Source organism: Tachysurus fulvidraco, chromosome 4, assembly GCF_022655615.1.
Source record: "Tachysurus fulvidraco isolate hzauxx_2018 chromosome 4, HZAU_PFXX_2.0, whole genome shotgun sequence".
Lineage (NCBI taxonomy): Eukaryota > Metazoa > Chordata > Actinopteri > Siluriformes > Bagridae > Tachysurus > Tachysurus fulvidraco.
Window position 1 is genome coordinate 26689705 of NC_062521.1, and position 25370 is coordinate 26715074.

Here is a 25370-nt window from a genome sequence, read left to right on the forward strand (position 1 = left end):
TTGTCAAATGCAACCAAAAACAAGTGTTCATTTTAAGAATTTTAAAACTTTGGAAAAGCTGCGTGAGCATGTCTTGTTTCCAGCGCTGCCCTGTTTACCAATAAAACAACACTCATATTTGACTGGTAATAAAAAATGGAATGTAACATGGTAATGCCTGCAGTACAGCCTTATGAATAAATAACAGGTAATGGAGCTAGCTCTGTGTAGATCATGATGCCCAACCTAAACATCAAAAGCATAACGAGGGAAAGAAACGCTGTTAATGTTGAGTGCACGGTGATGTATGTGGTTCAGGTTTAAGCCGCCGCTGCTAGTGATGCTGCTGCTGCTGTCTCAGCTCCTGAGCAGTGTGTGCTGACTTTGTGTACGGCTGCCTTCTATTCCTGCACTTAGCTTCACAGATAATGGGTCATTTTGTGTTAAGGATTAATGCACAGACTCGTGTAATGGTCAAAGATTCAGTCATGTAAGCACTGAGCTTATGTATGATCATGTAAGTGCATTCTGCAGAGTTGCGGATAACTTTAACTTGGACCGAAAAGGATATATAAAGAACATGGCTGCGTACATTTATACTGTATTTGACCAAACAGGAAGAGAGTTTTCCCTCCAGCTTGACCACCCACTGTACAATCATTTTAGGTCCTGAGTTAGTTTACTGTTTGCTCCTGAACCGGGACACTTAGAGAAAAGTCACACATGGTTCACTTATCATATGAAGACTACACATATGTTTTTTAAGCATGCGAATTTTGCATGTTTTTATTTTCCCATATGTTTTTTTTCCTCACATGACTCATTGAGTTGATTCATTTATGATTTATCATATGATTCATTTTTTTTCATGTATACTTTTAACACGATTCACTTATGTTCATGTGGTTTTTTTTTTAATAATATCGTTTTATTTCTATTGGCATGATTCGTTTTTCACACATGATTCTTCACAATTTTTCAAGGTTGTGTTTAGGTTTGTGTCTTTCTGTTGACTTTGTGTTCAGTATGATTCGTTTTTTTTTTTTACAGTATATATTTCCCCACATGATTCATAGGATTTCCAAGTGAGTTTATTGATTATTATTTTACACATTTTTTCTACACTTTTTATTTTATTGATTTGCTTCATATGATTTGTTTCTCTTCATATGATTCACTTTCACATGATTGATATATTTTTAGTTCTCTTCATTTCATTTCATTTCTTAATTATTGTTGTATTCATTAATTCCTCTATGTACACTGGAAAATAACATGTAAAATGTGATACATTATTATTATTATTATTTTTATTATTATTATTATTATTATTATTATTATTATTATTATTATTATTAATTTATTTACTACTACTACTACTACTACTACTACTAATAATAATAATAATAATAATAATAATAATAATAATAATAATAATGTTTTATTTATATAGCACCCGTCACAAACCCCAAGACACTTTATACAGTAGAGCTGTCAAAAAAAGTAAGAATACGTAGTAATTTTCTAAAGAGCCGAGGAATCACAGATCGCTCACAGTTTCAGGGACTACATACGTGATGGAGTGCACTTTCAGATGTTTTTCACGTGTGACCACATGTGAGTCATATGTGCTGACCTTAAAATACAGAGGCTCATATGGAGAATGTGTGATTTCTGTGAACCAACAAGAGAAAGTGAAGAAAGAGAGGACGAAGAGAGAGAAAGAGAGAGAACGAGAGAGAGAGAGAGAGAGAGAGAGAGAGAGAGAGAGAGAGAGAGAGAGAGAGAGAGACCGACATGGTCTGTGTATACAAAGCAAATCTCCAGTGATCATCTCCAGCAGGCTGTGCTTTACGGAAAACTGCTGCTGTTTCCTTTGAGGGCCCCCTCCCAGCCAGCCAGGGGGGAGGTGGAGAATCACAATCCCACCCAGTCCAAGTGCTTTTTCTCACACACACACACACACACGCTCATACACAAATACACACAGGAAAAGCTGGAGACAGTCTCTACAGCACCTCACACAGCAGCCACAGTGCTCCTCGGCGGCCCAAATGGGATCCTCCTTTACTTTGATAGACGCTTAATTACGCATGTGACGGCACGCAGATGTCTGGGATGCTCCAGCTCAAAGTTCTTCTGAATAACTCGCTGACTGACTGAGTGACAGGATCCGAGGGGAGGCAGACGTTTAAAGAGCGGTAGGTGCAAAACCAGGAGTATTTATAATTCATCAGCCGAGCAGTTTACAGGCTGTCACGCCGTGTCCCTGTAGCACAGAGATGATGCTAAACCATGATGCTACTTGAAGGGCTGTCGGCTAAATAGTTCTTTGTGTACCAGGTGGTGGCAAGGACTTTGAACAGGAAACACATCTCGCTTCTGAAGTTGCTCTGCTGTCACGATTATGGAAAGAGAAAGTGTTAGGAAGGAGATGGGACTTGATTAACTTTCTATGTAAAAACATTACTACTGTTATTATTATTATTGCTTTTATTTTATGTTCTTAATTGTGTTGTCGAATTACTTGTCAGTGTTGTGCAAACTGATTTTTGTTTTTTTAGGTACTTCCACAAACTGACATCTAGTCGTATTACTAAAATTGAGACTTTAAAATGATTTGCGACAATCATCAGATAGAAATGAGGATGCAGTGTAGTGGTGCAGCTTTCTTACATTTTTAGAGAAAATGTTTTTTATTTTTTTCCAAATGACAGTTTCAAAATATTTTCTAAAAAAAACATTCATACAATTGTCTAAATTATGATCTAATAAAATTATTTTAATTAAAAAGAATCAATGGATACAAATCAAAAGGATCCATAACAACCAAATTCTGGAATTTTGCTTGAAAAAATATAACTTTTTGAAATTACTTTTTAAAATTGGCTAGAAATCAAAACGTGGCATAAAAGTAATTGAAAGGAATTTATTATTTATTTTTTTTCATTGGAAAAACTACTTTTCAAATAAAATCCAATACAAGTCCAGCTCTAGTCCACACACAAACAAACACACACACACACACACACACACACACACACACACACACACACACACACACACACACACACAGAGGGATCTTTGTTTGTAGACTGACATTAAGAATCTTTAAAACTTACTCTAGTCTATATCTAAAAAGACAAAATTCCCAAATAGATCTAAAAAAAAAGTCTGAAATTAATTCCCAAAACATTTTATTCTACTCCAATTTGTTACAGACCTTTCAAACTGAACCCGCAGGCATTTTTGCTTGTTTATTATTTTTCTATCAGTCAGTTACGTGACCTGCAACTGTGATCGATTTGTAGTTTCTACACTCACAAACATTCTTATCCACACAAGACCCCAGTGTTGTGTAACTGCTTGTGAAAGGGTCTGAAAAAGTTTGCTTCTTTCATGTTTTTGAAGTGACTCTTTGTTTGGGGGGAACCGCCATTCTGAATCTTAAATCTGAACCGGAGGGAGAAATGTGTGTGGAGAAAAGATAGATAGATAGATAGATAGATAGATAGATAGATAGATAGATAGATAGATAGATAGATAGATAGATAGACAGATAGATAGATAGATAGATAGATAGATAGATAGATAGATAGATAGACAGACAGACAGACAGACAGACAGACAGACAGACAGACAGACAGACAGACAGACAGACAGCCCAAAAGGTCTGGTGCGGAGCTTTGTGCCATTAGCACCATGCCATCTCTGATGGGAGAGGCGACATCTCGTCCCGCAGCGTGACAGTAACTTGTATTGGCACGCTCCATCTGTGCTGCTTCACAAAATCTCTTTTGAAGTAGTAAGAAAGTTTCACCGATCTGTTGTTGTATGCTAAAGCAATTCTCTTTGATATTTTTGGCTGTATTCTGAGGTTCACGCAGCACCGACGTGTGTCGAAAAAGTGAAAACAAATGAGTCATGAAATTACCTTAACATTTAAACCTGTTTTTTTTTTCTCTTATCAGCCCTGACGTGTACAAAAGTGGACAATATCTGTGAATCAAACAACGTTCAGCTATGGTCCGTCTGACCCTCTGCATGTTCATGTTAACAGCCATCATGGCCTCCAGTGGAATGACTCAAGCAAACATCACACAGGAGGTCGCTAGCACCCTCTTTCCCATCTCCACCATTACCCCCATTGGGCCCATCAGCCAAGCAGGAAATCTCCCAGGCTCTCCGAGCCACTCAGGAGTCAATCGCACCAAACACTTTCCAACCTGTAAAGAACCCACATCCATTAATGATACCTTCAAGGTCATCAATACCTTCATCTCATGTGTGGTGTTCGTGGTGGGCTTGGTGGGAAATTCCACAGTGCTGAGGATTATCTACCAGCACAAGTGCATGAGAAATGGACCTAATGCTCTGATTGCAAGCCTAGCACTGGGTGACCTCATCTACATCATCATAGACATTCCCATCACCGTCTATAAGGTAGGATTGTGTCCTCAATTCTCGCAGATCTCTCAAACATCTAGTCTTGACCTCTCTGTGATACCTCCTTAACTTCTACACTACAGCTCCATATATAAATAATAACCAAGCATACATATTTTTTTCAAAAAGAAGGGAAAAAATAGGTTCATATATTCAGCATATAATATAATCTTTCTCATAGAAACAAGAAACCTTTGATAAGGACTACAAATTATTTACTTGATTAAGATACTTAGATATTTTACAGAAGGAATGGATCAATTTTATTAAAGTAAAACAAAATGAAGAACAAAGATGGTGGGAGAAATTCTGATGATCTGTGATTAATCAATGGGGAAAATGGTGATCAGTGATTGGTCAATAGAAACAAATGCGATCATTGAGTGATTTGTTGTTGGGAAGAATTGTTTTCAGTAATTGGGATAATAAAAATAATAGTGATACTGTTCAACTCTCTCTACTCATATAACCAGCAGTGATGTTTGGGAATGATGATGATTAGTGATTAGTTTTGTTTGTTTTTTTGGAAAAAAGGGTTAAGTGATTGTACCCTGGAAACATCAGTGATTAATTGGCAGGACCGATGGTAATTAAGAATTGGCCACTGAAAACAATGCTGGTCAGTGATCGGTTGTTGGGAACAATAATGGTCAGCGATCAATTGTTGGGGAAATGGGGATCAGTGATTTGTGTTTGGGAATAAAGGTAATCAGATTGGTAATTGGAAAGAATGGTGATTGGTCATAATAAACAATGGTGATCTGTGATTGGTCATAATGAACAATGGTGATCTGTGATTGGTCATAATGAACAATGGTGATCTGTGATTGGTCATAATGAACAATGGTGATCTGTGATTAGTCATAATGAACAATGGTGATCTGTGATTAGTCATAATGAACAATGGTGATCTGTGATTGGTCATAATGAACAATGGTGATCTGTGATTGGTCATAATGAACAATGGTGATCTGTGATTAGTCATAATGAACAATGGTGATCTGTGATTGGTCATAATGAACAATGGTGATCTGTGATTGGTCATAATGAACAATGGTGATCTGTGATTGGTCATAATGAACAATGGTGATCTGTGATTGGTCATAATGAACAATGGTGATCTATGATTAGTCATAATGAACAATGGTGATCTGTGATTGGTCATAATGAACAATGGTGATCTGTGATTGGTCATAATGAACAATGGTGATGATTGGTTATTATGCACAATGGTGATCTGTGATTGGTTGTTATGAACAATGGTGATCTGTGATTGGTCATGATGAACAATGGTGATCTGTGATTAGTCATAAAAAACAATGGTGATCTGTGATTGGTTATTATGAACAATGGTGATCTGTGATTGGTCATAATAAACAATGGTGATCTGTGATTGGTCATAATAAACAATGGTGATCTGTGATTGGTCATAATAAACAATGGTGATCTTTGATTGGTTATTATGAACAATGGTGATCTGTGATTGGTCATAAAAAACAATGGTGATCTGTGATTGGTCATAATAAACAATGGTGATCTTTGATTGGTTATTATGAACAATGGTGATCTGTGATTGGTTATTATGAACAATGGTGATCTGTGATTGGTCATAATAAACAATGGTGATCTGTGATTGGTCATAATAAACAATGGTGATCTTTGATTGGTTATTATGAACAATGGTGATCTGTGATTGGTCATAATAACAATGGTGATCTGTGATTAGTTATAATGAACAATGGTGATCTGTGTTTGATTATTATGAACAATGGTGATCTGTGATTGGTCATAATAACAATGGTGGTCAGTTATTGGACTTTGGAACATTATTGATCAGTTATTTGTCATTGGGAACAATAGTGATCAGCTTTCTTAAAAAAAAACAATGCATTTTGTTGTGATTTGGAGAAAAGCAGCAAGCCCCGATGATTGTTCAAATGACTTAAAATAGTTTCTAATGCTAGGATCTTTTTTTTCTAAATAAATAAGTGAAAGGTTTTAAACAGTTCAAATATTCACCAACTCTACGCGATAAGCTGGAGACATCAATAACTGTCCAGGATGTCCATGTTTGGGCCAGGCTGTCCTGATTAATTTGCCAAAATGGACATTCTTATTGGTCTATTTTAAGTTAACCTAGTCTGTCCCCAAACGCACACACTATTTAGGGCGAAGTTCAAATGAGATCTATAAACAACACATCTACATCCAAAATGGTGTAATGGAAAGATCTGTCTCTCTGTCTCCAGGCAGATAATAAGTTCAGTCTCTGAGTTTAATAGTTAACAGTATGCATTAAGAATATTCAGTTATATACATGTCGCTTAAAATAAAGATGCATCACATTTTCATTGTTCAAAGAAGTTAACCAAGTAACACAATACTTAACAAAGAAACCTTTAAGTGTTCTACAGTTTATCCTACTGGGGCAATCCATAAACATTCCATATAAATCCCTACACAAAGGGGTTTTCATATAACAGTTGGAAGTTATCTTAAATAACCCAAAGAACCATTAAGAAACCTTTTTATTTTCTTCTTACAATCCCTTGCAAAAGACAAATATCATCCAAAGCTGGGTAGCTTACCTGCTGATGCTTGGCCAGGTCTGTAATATCACATAGTTATTATAATTCCTCCATGTTTGGGGCATCATGGCTTCATTATTGTGTTTAGAGAGCGTTCAGGTTGACACTTTGATCTAAGCAGTTAATTATATTCCACAAAAAAAACATCACCACTGTTGCTTTAGTATGGTTTGGATCATTCTCTTCCTGCAAGGTGAAGTGATTTTAATGCTTTTAGATGAATTTGATTGGATTTGATCAGAAGTCTATTCAGGTATAAATTTCTCTCTCCATAAGGTTTCATCCATGCTTCCTAAGAATTTTCCACTTGCCTCCATTGATTTTCTCCCAGTCACTGTTATGACTCTGTCTGATTGATTTACTCGGATTTTTACAATCATGATGGTCTGCTGATCATGTTGAGAAACAACAGTAATGGATTCCAGGTACACCATCCAGCATCTCGTCCATTATTTTGTTGCCTCACGTGTACGATTTAATCCTGAAGATCACGAAACAGAACAAAGAAACAGATAAGAAGCTAAAATCTGCTTGAATTTTTTTCAATCTTAATGCTCATGGTTCTTTGGATAGCAACGAGTTCTTATAGACTTCTATCATAGGATTTTTTAAGAGCGAATCGATCCGAAATTCACAAAATATCAACAGTGTGTGATGGATTTTGGACAGAACCCACAAAATTTAAACTGCACTACTGCAAAATTACTCAATAAACAAAAGATTTTGTTAACCACTCATATATCGACATCCTGATTTACTAAGGATGGAAATAGAGGGTGGAAATTTGTGTCTGATAAACTGCAAATTTCTGTGATTTTTAATGGCCCAACATGTCATTAAAGGGACTAAAAACAATTTACAGTTAATATCAAGAGTACATGTTGGGCGTTTGGGGGACAAAGTTAGGGAGGCCAGATTAAGATAGTTTGGACATGTTCAGAGGAGGGAGAATGAGTATATTGGTCGGAGAATGTTGGACATGGAGCTTCCAGGCAGGAGGCAAAGAGGAAGGCCAAAGAGGAGGTATATGGATGTAATTAATGAGGATATGAAGCTAGTGGGTGCAAGTGTTGAGGGTTGAGGGTGCAGAAGATAGGGATAGGTGGAGAGAGATGATTCGCTGTGGCGACCCCTGAAGGGAAAAGCCGGAAGAAGAAGAAGAAGAAGAAGAAGAAGAAGAAGAAGAAGAAGAAGAAGAAGAAAAAGAAGAAGAAGAAGAAGAAGAAGAAGAAGAAGAAGAAGAAGAAGAAGAAAAAGAAAATCAAGAGTACAGAAGTCTAAAAGATGTGGGGGAAAACTAGAGTTTAATACACAAAGGAAGGCAATGTGGACATACATTTATAAATTAAAAAAGGAAAAATAAGATATAAAATCATGTTTCGAATTTTTTTTTATTTGCATATACTGTAAATTAAATTATGAGAAGCTTGTAATTAGTATTTTTAAACATTGATCATTTTTATTTAAATAATAACTTGTTCTTATTTCAGTAGTGAAACCTTGTAATAAAAATATTACGAAATCAACATAAACATGATATAAGAGTTGGATCTCCTAGAACAGTGTAAGGTCAGAAAGTGTGTAATGATGAGAGAAGCAGGAATCAGGCCAGTGAAAACAAACACACAGAGCACTGGCCTTACGAGACACGGTGTGTTATCAGCCATTAAACTCTGCTCTCTTATCTCCTGCAATCCTTCAGGACAGTGTGTTAAACAACACTGAAAAATTCAACAGGGTCAAATATCCACTTACGCAGGCCATCTGAGCCTAATCTGAAGCATAATGTGGACTCTGAGGTTGATGATTTCATACAGCTGGAGATCCGAGAGCAAAGAATTACGTAGTGAAACGCTTGGGGACGTGCTGTTATGGAAAAATAATCAATGATGGGGTTTTGTGATGAATCAGACTTACTGTCACCACTGTAAAGGTGCTTTAGTGTTTAATTTTTCTTCAAACAATGAATTAATTCACATTGTGAGACAAAGAACAGCCTGTCATTCATTTTATGCATTGCTAATTACATTTAATGCTCTGAGAACATTAAATGGAACAAGTTCATTCCTGTTATCACTTACATTACAGCCGCTATAAACAGTTCTTCCCTCAGCAGCAAACTTATGTTTTAAGCAAGAAAAAAAAAAAGTTCTGTTGTTCTCTTTAATTGTTACAAAGCGCTAGCACTGGAGACTCCTTCAAAAACTAAATATTAATAAATATTTCAAAAGAAAAGTCTTATGTACATTTTTTATCTGTTTATGTGATATACAATACAAGATAAAAGTCTTGTGTAAGACTGAAAATAGATTTTTTCAGAAGTGACCTTGAATGGTTGGCCTGCATTTTACTTTATGACAGTGACTCCTGCTTTAGATATACACACCTATTCCTCCACACAATGTGCTATGTGTTAAAATCCTCCTTCCTCCCGTTCAACAAAAGACAGTTCCTACGCACCCGAATCCTGTCAAGGCCACTCCACCAGACCACAGGAACCCAGAGTAGCTTGAGATCTCATTGTCCTTCTTGGGTTCCTGTAATAGATCACAGACTAAAGGATGTGATACACATAAACTAATGGGAGCTCAGCAGTTGATTTCTTTAAAAAAAACAGCCAGAGCACCGAATCATGATTAGATTAGCTGGCATATGGACCATGGACCATGCCAATGCCTTAAGCCATACAGAGGGAGACATTCTGAAAGCTTAGAAGTGGCAAAATAACATAATCAGTGCAAGATGGTTGACCTTAAAGAACAAAACCAGTTTTTGGAAAAGGTTAAAGTCGAAGAAGAAAAAAAGTGCATCGAAAAAAATGACCACTGTTGTATTACAGCTGCATTACGAACGCTCGGCCGTGAGTTATATAAACCAATAGGTAGCTTGCATTCAGATCTATGACGCATTTCCCTGTTGATTTAGGAATTGAGTCATTTCTGTCAGCTTTGTTTACATTCATCTGGACAATAACTTGTCCCTCATGTTTGTCGAATTATTATTCATACGTGCGGTTTGAAGGCTGTCTTCCACCTCCTCGAAGGAGCTTTGCGTGTATTGTTCACATCTGACGGATGTCGTATGTTCATCATCAGGGCCTCTCGCAGACAAAAATAGTAGTAAAATACTACAGTCTGTTACAGTAGTTAAAGAGCAGGAAACCAAGAAGCCACGCTAAGAAGAACACAAAGCAAAAAAAGCAAGTTGCCTTGTGGGTAAATAGTAAATAGACCTTGGTCTATCAGACTCTTAAGCTGATAAGCTCTTAAGTCACATTAATAATGCAGATATACTCAATTTAATTTGTATAAATTGACTCTATCACAAAGCAGATTTTGTGAAAAATATATACATTCAGATGATGAAGTATATAAATTTTAAATGTATTCCTAATGAGCAATCCAGAGGTGACTGTGGTAAGGAAATACTCCCTGAAGTCTTAAAAATAAAGGCTTCAGGAAGAACAAACAAGGGGTTTTCACAGTGATACAAGCCTAAGGTGGACTATGTAGCACAGCGGTGAAGATGTTGGACTACTAGTTCGATGGTTGGGAGTTTAAACCCTGGGACAATCAAGCTGCCACTGCTGGGACCCTGAGCAAGGTCCTTAACCATCAATTGCTTAGTTGTACATATAAATGTAAGTTGCTCTGGATAAGGGTGTCTGTCAAAATGTAAATGCTGCCATAGAAGAACCATTTTTGGTTCCCCAAAGAATCTTTCAGTAAATGTTTCTTAAACGATCTATGTTTTTTCTTAGAGTTTTTTTTTTCTTCTTATAGTCTAAAGACCCTTTTTCCATTACAGGGAACCTTTTGTGCAATAGAAAATTTTCTGAAGATGTTAAAAAGTCTTTGGAGATTAAAACCATACACACCGAGAAAGAACCATTTAAGAACCTCAAAATTGAACCCATCCTCTACTAAGTGACACCAGAGAGTTTGATTATGAATAAATTCCCTTCTATAACTGTGTACTCTTTGTAACCTGGGAATTATTTCTACATATCTTTTAACAAGAAATCTCTTTTGTTGAAGATATCAAGTGATGGCAATTGCAGTCCTAAACTATCTTCATGGTTTCTAAGTAACCTAAAGAAATATAGAATTTTTGTAATGTTACTGAATGCCGTATATAATTTATGCATTTTTTGACAAGTTTTGAATCCGTGTCATCATTTTTTATAAATAAGTTTCTTAGACATAGATAGAGATCTGATCCTGCATGACTTAAAAAAAAAACAAACACACCTAGAAGTCTTCTCAAGATGGCCACCGAGTGGATAGGAAAAGATAGGAAAGGATAGAAAGGATTTAGTCACTGTATTAAGTGCTGACAAATGCGTTGTTAAGGAGAGACGGACATCCATCTGGCAGGACCAATTTAGCGGTCGTACAAAGGATGTTGTACACTATATGCAAGCACTATATAAAGACCAGGACTCTTATGTCAAGTTCAGACTCACAAACTGAAAGCAGAGTTTTGTTATAAGCAAGTTTGGCCTTGAAGTTAAAGCCTCTTCGGGCTGCGTTTTTTGTTTTTTTTTAAAGAGAAATACTTGTGTTTAAAGGTTTAAACTAGATGTTATTGGAAAATCCCATCACAGACATCTCTACTCAAGGAAAAGCTTGAAGGCATGAAATACATGCCAGTGATCGGGATGCTTTTAAGAGGAGATTAAAGACGTATCTGTTCTGCTTGGTTCTGAATGAACTGTTACTGTTGTTCCATGCCGATGGCAATCCAATCTAATCTAATAGTTTGTTTTGTGTATGTGTGTGTTTGTGTAATAAAAAGTTGCTTTACACTCGTAGTCTAGCAGGTTAGTTTAACAGATTAGAAAGGGAATATACTGTAATTGGAGTAAAAACAGAATTGAACTGTACAGGTAGAAAGATATACAGTATAGACAATATACAAACAAGGGGTTTTCACAGTGATACAAGCCTAAGTTGAACTATGTTAGTCACATTAGTAATGCAGAGATACTCAATTTAATTTGTATAAATTGACCCTTTCACAAAGCAGCTTTTGTGACAAATATATAAATTTCAGATGATGAGGTATATACATTTTTTAATTTATTCCTAACGAGCAATTCAGAGGTGACTGTGGTAAGGAAATACTCCCTGAAATCTTAAAAAAAGGCTTCTGGAAGAACAAACAAGGGGTTTTCACAGTGATACAAGCCTAAGGTGGACTATGTAATGTAGCTCAGTGGTGAAGGTGTTGGACTAATGGTTGATGGTTGGGAGTTTAAACCCCAGGCTGCCATCAAGCTGCCACTGCTGAGACCCTGAGCAAGGTCCTTAACCATCAATTGCTTACTTGTATAAATGTAAGTTGCCAAAATGTAAATGCTGCCATAGAAGAACCATTTTAGGTTCCCTAAAGAACCTTTCAGTAAATGTTGCTATTTAGGGAAGGTTCTTATAGTGTAAAGAGCTTTTTTTCTACAACAGACTACTTTTTGTGCAATAGAAACCTTCCAAAGATATGAACTATATTATAAATATGTAACAATATAACAAAAAGCATAAATACAACGATTAATCAACATTAGATCAGAAAATTAAATGAATTAAAGAATAAACTAGCTATATTACAATCTTCAACAACATTCTGATATAAGAAAAAAAGCCCCAAGCTGGCCATTATATAACACAGAGCTCTCTTGACCTAATGAAACGTACTGAAAGACAATCTCATTGTGTTTCTCTTGCAGCTTCTGATGGGAAACTTTCCGATGGTCGAGACATCGTTTGGCCACATCCTGTGTAAACTAGTGCCCTTTCTTCAAAAGGCATCAGTGGGCATTACGGTGCTGAACTTATGCGCGCTCAGCGTGGACAGGTACGTCCTAGTATTGTCTTCTTGCGGTGTGTATTTAGTGCTGTGCTGTAATAAAAAATGAAGCAATACAGAAGACAATTACAATACATTTCTGTGTTTAAACCAGAAAAAGAGTATAAAGAGTAGAGATTTTATGAAGTACTCAACTCCATGACTTCATGTTATCAGTGTACAGTATTAATATATGACATAAGATACAGTACATACATTATGCCTAAATGTTGCAAAATCTCTCTTTACATAATATTGGTGCATCACCTATTAGGATTTCTTCTCTTCTTCATGTTTCTAGAGTCTTTTAGATTTTAACCAGACTTCTGTTTGCTCTGAATATAAGAATACTGTGTAGGGATTTTTGTTGTTCTTCAGTTCAGTTTAGTTTTGGGCTGGTTTAAGCTTGAGGATCAGCTGAGGAGAAAGTGTAGAATTTCATATAAAATATGCACTGTATAGGACAAACCTCTATATACATCTATAGGTCAGAGATAAAGCAATGCTATTTAATATTTGATCATTAAACAGGATATAGCTCTTTCTTTGCCATTAGCACAAATCAGGAACATATGGCGCTGAAGAATGTTTTCTCAATCTGAGAAAAGGAATTCATGCCCTTTGACTTTATTTATTTATGTTTTGTCAAATCTATTCGAGAATATGACATGACGTGAAAAAGCGTATAACACGCCAGCTACTGGGTTACATTTAGAAATAATAATCTCATTTATATCGCGTGCGGTGTAAATTAATTAAGGAGTGTTACGAGGTCTTTCTCACAGCGATGGAGGCGATACCGTTCATGAGCCACAGTCACACCCTGCAGTGTCTGTAAAATCAGTTCCCATGAAACACTCAACAGGAAAGATTAATGGATTCACTCATTTGGGGTGGAGTCTGAGAGAGAGAGAGAGAGAGAGAGAGAGAGAGAGAGAGAGAGAGAGAGAGAGAGAGAGAGAGAGAGAGAGAGAGAGAGAAAAGCCAGATGTTGGTTACTGAGGCCAGAGACATCCCAGAAGGGTTTGGAGTTGGCTATAATGGTTGCTGTTTGCTGTGTGAGACAAAGAACTCATGGGCTAATTACAGTTTTTCAGGAAAACCGCAAAGAAGCGAAGGTCAGCTTCACAGCCACATCATCGCTGAGTGGTTTTTATTAAATACAAATATAAGTGTCTCAGTTTAGTCAGTAAATCACTGTTATATTTTCTTTAGATAGATAGATAGATAGATAGATAGATAGATAGATAGATAGATAGATAGATAGATAGATAGATAGATAGATAGATAGATAGATAGATAGATAGATAGATAGATAGATAGATAGATCCGATGTATAAATGTTAGCAACTTTGAGGAAAAACCCATAAAGTACCATCTCAAAGCACAGCTGTGTTTGATTTATATCCAGTCAGCTTTGAGGTAATGTCTCATTTCATCTGATTCACATCCCCGTGTTTGTCTGTTTAAAAGGTAGATACAACACCACTTGCTGAAATAGTAATGACGCATTGCTGTTAAACAGGAATGTACAAATGAGTCATGAAAAATATAGCTATGCATAAAATCTTGATGCAGCATTTTACAGGAAATGCACACAAGAGAGAAGTTATTAATGCAACACGCAAGCAAACACGGGTTTGAAGACGGGAAATAACAAGCTTAATCACAATCAGCAGTTCTTTAATATTTACACACAGAGCACAGATTTTCATTCGGTTTATATTAACGTCGTTCTGCTGTAAATAAAGAACGTTCTGGAATCGGTGGACGTCACATTAGGGAACGAATAACAAGTGAAGTGAAGTGAAGTGAAGTAACATACGGCTAAGTACGGTGACCCATACTCAGAATTTGTTCTCTGCATTTAACCCATGCAAAGTGCACACACACAGCAATGAACACACACACCGTGAACACACACCCAGAGCAGTGGGCAGCCATTTATGCTGCGGTGCCCGGGGAGCAGTTGGGGGGTTCGGTGCCTTGCTCACGGGCACCTCAGTTGTGGCCGGCCCGAGACTCGAACCCACAACCTTCGGGTTACAAGTCAGACTCTATAACTATTAGGCCACGACTGCCCCCATGTGCCCACAAGTGACAGGTTGTACTGTTTTAGGAAAGAAATTCAAGTGAGAGTGGTGTGAATTGGCCCCTAATGGATTTTGTTTCCACTCTGACACTGGAGACTCTTTCTATAAGCATTCAATTATTGTCTACTCACAGAAAAATCCTCATAGGTTTTTTAAAATATATTTATTAGCCCTTCGATTCTAGGTGCGTCTCAATACAAATGCATGTTTATTCTAGGTGTCTCAATACAAATGCCTGTTTATAAGCTGATAGAACATTCGAGCGTCCTGCGATATAACCAGTTAAAGTGCTCTTCAAGCGGTCTTTGGACCATCCAATAGGTTTTTAAATATTTTGGAGAAAGCATCTTTTGTAGGTTTTTACAGAGTCTACAGAGTAGAAGTTTACCCAAAATGTTGAGCAATTTAACTTCTAAGACTTCTAGCAATGGCTCTAAACCCTGTACAGCCCCAAGGGTGTAATTCAGCGGCAGACCCTGTGCTCTGACCCCAGCTTCATTCCATGTGAAAAGTCAGTTTCCCTTGAGGTTTTCATACAGTGGGGTCCAAAAGTAGCGGTCTAGTGAAAGTGCTAGTGACATTGTTTCTCTTTGCCACTCAAACACAAAGGTTTCCATTACAAATCATATTATCAGACAAGCATTTCAGAATGTATTAGTATTTGGTACATACTGTACCTATATTTACACTGACACCAGAGGTTTGTGAAAAACCTAATGATCTGATGTTAAATCCATTGGCTTCGATGGAAGATGAAAGAAGACTCACAGAAGTTTGTGTACAAATGATTTAATATCACAACTTTGCTCAGGTACTTTTGTTGGACAGTTTCGACCCCACTGCATATAAATGTACCTCAGTGTTCAGACTAAACCTAAAAGCCAGTCGGAATGAGTGATAATGGAAGAACAAATGACTGTATATGTGTATTCCTGGAAGTTCCTAACTGTAGTACATTTTAGCCCCAAGAATTTCCAAGAATATTCATCCGATGTTTCGATCATTTCAGTTCACCCTTATAGAGTTATTGATGATAAATACTACTATAGAGCGTGTTTTGAGGAGATGATTGACAGATTTGTACATGACAGTTAAACATCATGAAAAGTCATCATACTTCATCATATTTTACTGGCTATGGCTCCATCACGTTAATTATCTATACATTTCTTCCAGTTCAAAATATCATGCTAAGTGTGTTTCTGTTTTTATCCTTCACAGGTACAGGGCTGTTGCCTCGTTTAGTCGTGTTCAGGGAGTCGGCATTCCTTTACTCACTGCTGTTGAGATTGTGCTCATCTGGGTGCTGTCATTTATTCTGGCCGTGCCTGAGGCTATCGGGTTTAAAGTCGTGAAATTCGACTACCACAACATGACTTTACATACCTGTATGCTCAAACCTCCTGATTACAGGTTCATGCAGGTAAAAATTCACTGCAGAAATACAGCAATGCAGCCTTTACATTCTAGAGCTATCCAGTTGAGTAGGTCTAATTTAGACATTTTAGCAAAACAACTGTTGTTATTTATACTAAAATACCCAATGCCTTGTCATCTGAATTGATAACAGTTTTTATCAAATGTAATTTTATCAACATTTTGTTCCTTGTTACTCTGGACATAACTGTGAAACAATGGTATTCTGTTGAATGGAATCCAACTGGCAAGAATTAACTTAAAAAAAAATACAGTACAAACAAAATTTAGCACTGTTTGATTAGCGGAAAATAACTTAAGTTTAAACTGTAATTGTTCGTTCTCTCCATTACGAAGAGTTATGTATATAAAGCTGTCAAAAGCTGTTCTCATGAACGAAAGGGAAAAAAAAATTCTCTCTTTTTCCAAGGTTTGTTACAGAACATTCTGTATCAAAGCCTTAATTAACTAAAAAAAAAAAAAAAACGAGAGTGAACACAAAGACAAACGGAGACAAAGACGATTCGGGGGTGTTGGAGGGCTTGTTGGTGAAGCACAGAGTTGGCCTTTCTGGGGCTCACAAATCTGGAGGATTTAATTGATCACAGACCTGAACAGCGTGCAATTGGAAGCCAAAAGCTAAGCCATATGTGTGGAGCAGGAATGAACTTTCTCTTGCATAACATCGACCATAAAACTGCTAGCTATTAGTGTTTTTGTTACTAGTCATAAATCTTCCTGTGCCCTTTTCCATGGCTGGATTGAGTTGAACCTACGTATAGCTTGGTTTAGGACTCAGAAATGAGAAATGTGATTGTGATTGACATTTATATATAAAATTTGTTGCTTAACCTTAACCCAGCTATAGAACTTTATTTCTTGTGTAGTGTATGTACAGCATTTAATGTTTATTTTTTAATAATGAAGTCTGTCCTTCCTCCAGCTATACGTGAATGTAAAGGACTGGTGGCTGTTTGGATTTTATTTCTGCATGCCACTGGCCTGCACAGCATTTTTCTACACCTGCATGACCTTCAAGATGCTTAGCCACAGGAAAGGAGCGCTCCGGATTGCCTTAAGTGACCACCTCAAACAGGTAACAGAACTAATTGTTAAGCACGTTTAATGGGCTGAGATTCCCTAGCTACACTCTTATTACCCTTCAACCATGGTTCTTAGAATCTAATTATCCGTGTAAATGGTGCCCTGTAAACAGACCAGCATCCCTTCAACGGTAAATCTTAGTGTCTGACCATCGTAAAGCAATAACTCAAGAGCAATGATTGACTGGAAGTTTTGAAGGGTGCCAATCAAAGGTACAAAAGGTTTACCCTTGAAGTCCCACCCCAAAAGTGATGTTTACAGTCTTTGCTAAAGAGAGGTCATTTTTTTAATATATATTATAATATTTTGATTTTAGGGAAAAAAGAATCACTCTGAAAAGATCACTCTGTCCAATTGGTCTTGTTTATCAAAATTTTAAAAATGTTGTGCATATATGTTCTCATATACTTAACGGAACTAAAACATCTGCCCACCTTTACAAACGTTTTTGTTATGCTGTATGGTGATAATTGTGTAGGTTGATAAATGCCTGTCAGGTAACAAGTTCATAGCTCAGCTGATTTATGATAAGCCCTGTGCACAAAACTATATAAAAGATAAAGATCACAGGCAGCTGAAAACTACAAAATGGACACTAAATGGCGAAAGTGCACATGCTAATACAGAGCGGCGGTTCTAAAATTGAAGTTAATCAAGCCAATCGAGCATCAAATTCTCATAGGCGCTTTCATTGGACACACATAAACAAGGTCCAGTGTACACCAAGGGGTTAGGAGCTACTGGGTCAGTTCCTGTCCAGACCAATGGGGGGCTGGCAGGCCTTTAAATGCAGCAGACTTTTTTGTATATTCACCAGGAGACACGTGCTTTGCCTTATCCTATTGTTCTGCCTTCCACGTCATGTCACCTGTTCCTCATTTGAAAATAATGTTTTGCCCTTTTGTATCCGTCTTTGTCAGTCATTGTTTCATGTTCGTACGGCACAGTTGGATGTGTTTCAATTATTTCCAGGATGTTTTTTATTACGTTTGGTTAACCGCGCCATATGTGTCTCTTGTTTGGCATAAGTCTCGTAGTAATCAATATAGTTAATTAAAGCTGTGTTTTCCACAATCCTGCATTTGTTGGCTCCTTTCTGTTCTGCAGAGGCGAGAGGTGGCCAAGGCTATTTTTTGTCTGGTCCTGATTTTTGCACTCTGCTGGATCCCCCTGCATGTCAGCAGAATCCTGAAGAAACTTCTACCTGATTCGAATAAGGAAAACCGCTGTGATCTGTACAGGTGAGTGATAATCCAATTTCCAAACACTGTGATCCTAAATGTCCCTTTTTATGACATTCATATTATTGAGCAAATTGTTGTACCGTACACCAGTTGTTGAGTTCTGGATAGTACCTGGGAACAAATGGACCCCCTTTCCAACCAAAAGCTGGAGATAATTGAACAATGTGATCACACTTTTTTTTATAGCTCTCTATTGGTGTTGGACTATCTTGCCATAAACCTGGTCACCATCAACTCTTGCATCAATCCCATCATCCTCTACACTGTCAGCAAGAAGTTCAAGAATTGCTTCAAGGTGAGTCAAAATATACATGCTAACACGAGCCTCCTAACACATGCTAAGAATTACCACTGTTCCCTGTCGATGGGCCTCTGCAATCTGAAAGTTGTGGGTCTGAAATTTTTCTACAGAAAAAAACAATGCTTGATTCCTGGAATTGCTTGGACCCTTACCAGTGCCTTATCTATTGCAGGCACATGCAGAGATAAGGGGGGTTTGGGGAAAGAAGGGTAATATTGGATGTCATGTAATTAGTGTCAACAATCATATTAAAAAACAAATTCATTGCCCTGTCTGGGATTTCTCTAAATCAGAAGGTTGTGATGGTATATGATGTATTATGCTTTATTTAGCTAAAATTACATGTCTGTGATTTGAGTCTAAACTCTAAGTAATTTTGAATATTTTTCAATAGTTTGTCTTGTTGTTTCCACCCTTGTAGTCTTGCTTGTGTTGTTGGCGCAGCTCAAAGAACCAAGTCACCAGCATGGGGCAGATGAATGGCACAAGTATCCAAGGCAAAACCCCAGAACCCAAAAACTTCCAGATTGATCGTGTCATCCGGAAGTACAGCTATTAAACAATTGGATGACCTGTACAGCTTGCTGGTACTGGGATTCAAACTCACAACCGTCCAGTACATAATCCAGATCCCCTAACCACCGAGTCACCACTTCTCACTTATAGAACCACCTCTGTCCTGGAAGATCAATCAAACCGAGGTTTCATCAGAACCAAGATTTGCTGACAGAATGAAAGTCAACCATTTAAAGGACATTAGTACTATTCTGTGCTGGACACAGAGTGACCAAAGCTGCTTATACTGTAAACTGTGTATATTTCACCACACACTACACAATGCGGCTGATGTATGCAAATTCTTGCTCCCAGAGCAAAATTCCCAGGATCTTCCAGGGAAGTTTTGCTGCGCGAGAAAGGGCAAGGGTGGAGAAGGGTCAGCAGGATGCAGCTGAACATCAACTATAAATGAACGCAATCAGAGGCCCAGGAATACACTAAAACTAGGCTACACAAATACATGCATAAGCTATGTGTACCCTTTCTCAAGGGACAGGAAACTGGAGGAAGGAAGAGTCAAGTAATGTGTTGCAAATCCTACATATGGGTGTAAATATATATTAGACTAAAAAAAACTCCCTCTTCCTTCCCATTGCTGCTTAAATCCAGATTTCTAAATGTAGATCTATTCATATCCAGAATGGATAATGGATTTTAATTTCAATACTCACATCCCTCTCTTCAGACTGTCAAAACCTTTTGAATAGTGGGTTTCCTAACCTGGACGTCACTTTTGCTGTACTCGGATGTACTGCTTTCTGAGGGACAATTGGAGTTTTGTGGAAGCAGACTCAACAGCACCACCAATGGTCATGAGAAAAATACAAAGAATGAAATGAAGTAGCAAGAAGGAGGACTGGGAGCGATTTCTTTCTAACCCAGACTTGTACATCATATCAGCTTTTCCTGCTAACTAGCATACAGCTCAACGCATTAGCTTCCAGGTTAACTAGATAGTTAGCGATGAATAATAATGGACATTAACAATAATGTGAAATTTTTAACAGACTTAACACATCCACTTATTTCTTGTATTTAGAAAATAGAAAAGTAAGAAAATGGCTTTTTTTCATATAAATGTATTTTTTTTGTGTGTGTCTGTTTGTGTTTGTACTATTGTGTACCAATTACAAAACTGTAGTGTGCAATTCAAATATATGTATACAGAATTCTTCCCATCTGCTAGTCTTGTCATATTAGATGGGTGAGACTCAATGAGTACAGACTGCACACAGTGTTCTTCTTCCTTCTAGCAACCACAAAGATCAAGCTTTCACCCATCTGTTTATAGTTTTATAAAAACTTCCGGCTCTTTTGATGATCATCCAAGTGTTTTATTCCAAAGCTAAAACAAACACTTATGTCAGGAGTTGTTTATGTCCTGCAACTCCGCCAAACACTGCTTTAGTCCTGCATTTTTTTTTCTCCATGAACTGATATATTCTGATATATTCAGAGGGTAAACTTGTCTATGGTAACGTTTTTTGTTTTGTTTTGTTTTTTCTTTTTTTTTTTTTACATTTGTCCCTATTTCTAAAACCACTGTTCTTTGCATTTAGATTGATTACCAAATCTAAATTAGAAATATAGCTACACGAAGCGATTAAGGGTCCAAGCACTTTCTGGTCCCGTAAAAACCAGAACCCTTTGGAACTAGAAGCCACTAGGATTAGTAGCGTTAATAAAATATTAAGATTAATATATTAAGATTTTTCCACATGATTTAGACAGAGTATTTTGAATATTAAAAATCTAAGTTTTGTTTGGTGTGGTATCACAATTCTTTTACCCAGTGATGCCAAACAAAGGACATTTGCCAGTTTGAATAATCATGGCAATCGTAAAATTTGCTCTTTATTTACAATTGAATTTTAAATTCAATTTGCATTTCAAAGAGAAATTTCAAGAGATCAGCACTCACTATCAATAGACCCAGGAAATCAGAGAAAATCAAAAAAAATTTATTTTTCATTGCACTGTATATGATTTGAGGTATTTCTGTTATTGTGCTCTGTATAAACTTGCTTCAGTATTTTTTAAGTACCACTTCATATCAATCCTTTGGATGAGTTCAGAAATTCTCTGTTGACACTTAACCGAAATGAGAATGTGCTCGATTAAAGCTTGAAAACTTTTTTGAGAGCTTTTACTTTGTTAATGAGGACTTCCATTTGGGTTAGCTTGTCCTGACTAGCTCTTTGGTTAGAAAGACAGAGGATAATGACTTTTGACCTTCTTCAGATTTTAGAATAAGCTCACAGAGGCTAGCCAACTTCAACAAACCCTTGGTAATAATGTTGAAAAAAAAAATGGGGGGGTAGAGACCATTTCTAAGTTCAGAGCGAGGGCTTGGGAACGATGAGGCCTCAGCATTAAAGTGAAAAACAGCCAAGAGAACTAAAAATGTCTCTTTATTTATAACACTGTGAAACCGTACACTTACCTAATACTCAGTGTATACATGTTGTATTATTTCTATTGTACACTATTGAAGTATATAAGTCTATAAATATATTCTGAAATTTAGCAGCAGTTTTATATCGATTTCTTGTTTAAAGTTTAAATAAACACACGTATATGGTTTAGAGCTGCAGTAAATTGTGCAAAAAAAAAGTTTTTGTGTTTTGTTTTTTTTAACTTGTATTGTACATGAAGAATAATCGCACTTTTCATCAAAGATTACTTTGATTATGTAGATTTAGGTTTATACTGTAAAGCATTGCACACACAGTATGCAGTGTATTAGTGTCCTCGGTGTTAGTTTATCAGCTGTTTATTTTTGCATATAGTCATGACTATAGAATTGAACAAATCAATTCAAGAACAGCTCGCTTCTGATTCATTTCTGATATGGATCGCATCAGAGTCAACCTTTGACCTATTCAAGGTCATCTGAGTTCTGCCTAAGGATTCATCCCTCGCTGAGACCCAGAAAGGGATATTAATATATGACTGACTCATTAAGTTGTTATTCAAATAATCATTTTGCTTGTTATTGACCTGGTATTTGTCTCAGTGCTTTTAATATGTTCATGTACAGTATGTCTTTTTATTTTCATTAAAATAAAAAGTTTATGCAATTTAAAGCCTTGATGTCGTCTGTCTTACATCTAGACACATTTTTTTTATTGTATGCTTCAGACATGCAAGTGTAGTGCATGTAGTATCATATTCCACATATTGCTACCTATTTATTTATTTATTTATTTATTTATTTATTTATTTATTTATTTATTTATTTTAATACTTTCTTTTCCATATGAAATATTTTCCTATATGTAATTCTTTTCAAATAATTTGTCAAATTAAATTTTTTATTTGTTTGTTTGTTTGTTTTTAGTAGCACTTGAATTAAATTTTCTGTGTGTAATTAATCAATTAATTAATTTACTTACTTACCTATTTATTTTTGCTCATACATATTACTCATATAACCCCATGATATATATGTGCCCCCTCAGCCCCAAAGACATGATTGCTTGTCTTTTTCCAGAACCACATGAGAAAATACTTTCAAACACTGTTGGGAATTTTTTAACTCGCACCACCAGGCTTTGGGGATCGCTTCATGGCTCTGCCCTGTATATGGGATTTGCTTCTTCTTCCCATGCTTTGTGGGTTTCCTCCACTTACTCAGGTTTCCTCTCCAAGTCCAAATAAAAGTCATGATGGCTGATTGGCTTCACTATATTGTCTGTCATGTGCAAATTAGTTTGTGTGATTGTACCCTGCAATGGACTGGCACTCCATCCAGGGTGTCGTCATGCATTGAGTCCTTTGGGATAGGCTCCAGGCTCCTGACCACCCTGTGTCAGATAAGTGGTACAGAAAAATGGATAGATTAAAGTCCATACTAAATAAATGTTCCGGAATTTTCCATGTTTCTTGCTTTTTGAGTCACCTGACGACATAGATGTTGATGGATGAAGAATTTATTCAGACTAAAATTTGCATTTATGTAATTCATTTAAATGCGGTTTGTTTTAAAGTAGACTCGCAATAATATTTCAAAATAAGAGCTCTCGTAATCTGCCTTTGTATGTAGTACTATATATTTTCTTTTTCCTTTCTTTTGTTTTTAGAGTTTTTCCTCACTACCCCTATTTATTTGGGGTACATTCTAAATAAAGAGGTCCTATCATCTTGATAGATTCTAGGTTTTGTGTCCAGATTTTAGCCTGGTATGATTCATTTCATGAAACGTTCCTTTATCCTGCTTGTTTTGGATGCGTGTGTTTAACTTTGATTAGAAATGATCAATAGCATTTACGATTAGGGCCTTTACTGATATCAGGAATATTTCAAAGCAGTGTTTAAAATGAATAATGTTTATTGAGTGACCCTTTTAGATTATTACTATTATTATAAAGTATGTTTATAAAGTATGATTCTGGTTAACATTTCAAGCCAAGTGAAACATGAAATGAATCACTTATTGTAAGGGCAAAAGCCAGGATTAATTATTGTTATATTATTAATTACCGCTCAAGTCTCAGATGATTCATAATCAGTTTTTGGACATTTTCTCTCTCGTGGGCTTAAGAATGCTCTCAAACGAAAAAAAAAAAAAAAAAAGTACAGTCCTGCCTTTTGGGAGATGGGAGGCTGGTTTGAGGGAGAGGGATTTTGGTGGGAAATGTGTGTGCTTTCCAGAGAGGAACTAAGTGCACGGCGGAGAACACAGTAGAGCCGAGGATGTCATTTTCTACAGAAAAGTTCAGACTCGAAACTCTTTTAAATAAACACTTGTTAAAATCTGATGTCTACAAAAATCAGTGAGAAGCGACTTGATGAGTGAGCTCATTCTTTTCTAATGATCAAGTGTCATTCTCACTTCCTGTGATTTATCTGTGCTGCGTTTCTCTTACTTTAACTTACTGTAGCATGACTTCAGGAATGTAAATTCATAACAATCCTTTAAAAAAAGGTTAGAGAAAATATATTTTAAAAATACCACGTGATCCTTATGACTTCCTGAATGAATTTAGCATGAAATCAAAATGCAAGACTCAGATTGCACTAAAGACTAAAAAAAAAAACCCTGAGATTTAAAAAAAAATTAAAGAAAAGATATGAAAAATACCATATATATGATTTTGACATTATAATAATATTTTTCATTTTGATCTTCATAAACAAACCTAAATTCTCCAGAAATGCCAATGCGACAAGTAAAGGGCAATTTTCAAATATTATATCTCATTCTTATTTTATTTGCACAATCCTGTGTAGAGATATTATTTTGTATTGTTTTTCATTTTATTATTTTTTTAACATTACCTATTCAGACTAGAAAAAAGAAAAGCAAACCCAAAACATCTTAGTAGGAGTTTTTCAAAACCTTGCCTAGGGCCTGCCCTGAATCTGAGATACAGACCAGAGAAAATATCCGACGAAAGACTGCTACAATCAGCCGAAGCGATCGTAAAGCCTGTCACACAACTCATACGCTTCCATCCAACAGAACACACATTTACAATTTAAATCTAATTCCCTACAAATAGCTGAAAAGATGAGCGATTCTGCTGGAAAAAGAAATAATGCTGCATCTGTGATGGTTTAGATCTAGCCATAAGATGAAAACCAGAATCTGAGCCAATCAAAGCTGTGGACTCCAGAATTTGTCAGAAGGTGTGCTGTGGAATCGTTAGCTTGAGATCATTTAAGTGTTGTAAGTTGTGAGGTGAGACTTGTTTCTCCAGCACCTCCCACAGATATTTAATTCAATTCATCCATCCATCCATCCATCCATCCAGCCATTCATTCATCCATCCATCCATCCATCCATCCATCCATC

General features: G+C 36.6%; 1 protein-coding gene across 1 annotated transcript; it reads left to right on the forward strand.

Moving 5' to 3' along the window:
- The first annotated feature begins 1919 nt into the window (after positions 1 to 1919).
- Positions 1920 to 22653, forward strand: ednraa (endothelin receptor type Aa). Its single transcript, XM_027178549.2, has 8 exons — positions 1920 to 2180; positions 3951 to 4422; positions 12739 to 12866; positions 16172 to 16373; positions 17310 to 17462; positions 18578 to 18711; positions 18901 to 19009; positions 19437 to 22653. The coding sequence occupies exons 2-8, from the start codon at positions 4003 to 4005 to the stop codon at positions 19572 to 19574; spliced, it is 1284 nt and encodes a 427-aa protein (XP_027034350.1). The 5' UTR covers positions 1920 to 2180; positions 3951 to 4002; the 3' UTR covers positions 19575 to 22653.
- The last annotated feature ends 2717 nt before the right edge of the window (positions 22654 to 25370 follow it).

Coding starts and splice junctions, on each gene's coding strand:
- ednraa (XM_027178549.2), top strand. CDS start 4,003: ATGGTCCGTCTGACCCTCTGCATGTTCATGTTAACAGCCATCATGGCC. Junction 16,374..17,309: donor CTGATTACAGGTTCATGCAG/GTAAAAATTCAC, acceptor TCCTTCCTCCAG/CTATACGTGAATGTAAAGGA. Junction 18,712..18,900: donor AACCGCTGTGATCTGTACAG/GTGAGTGATAAT, acceptor TTTTTTTTATAG/CTCTCTATTGGTGTTGGACT.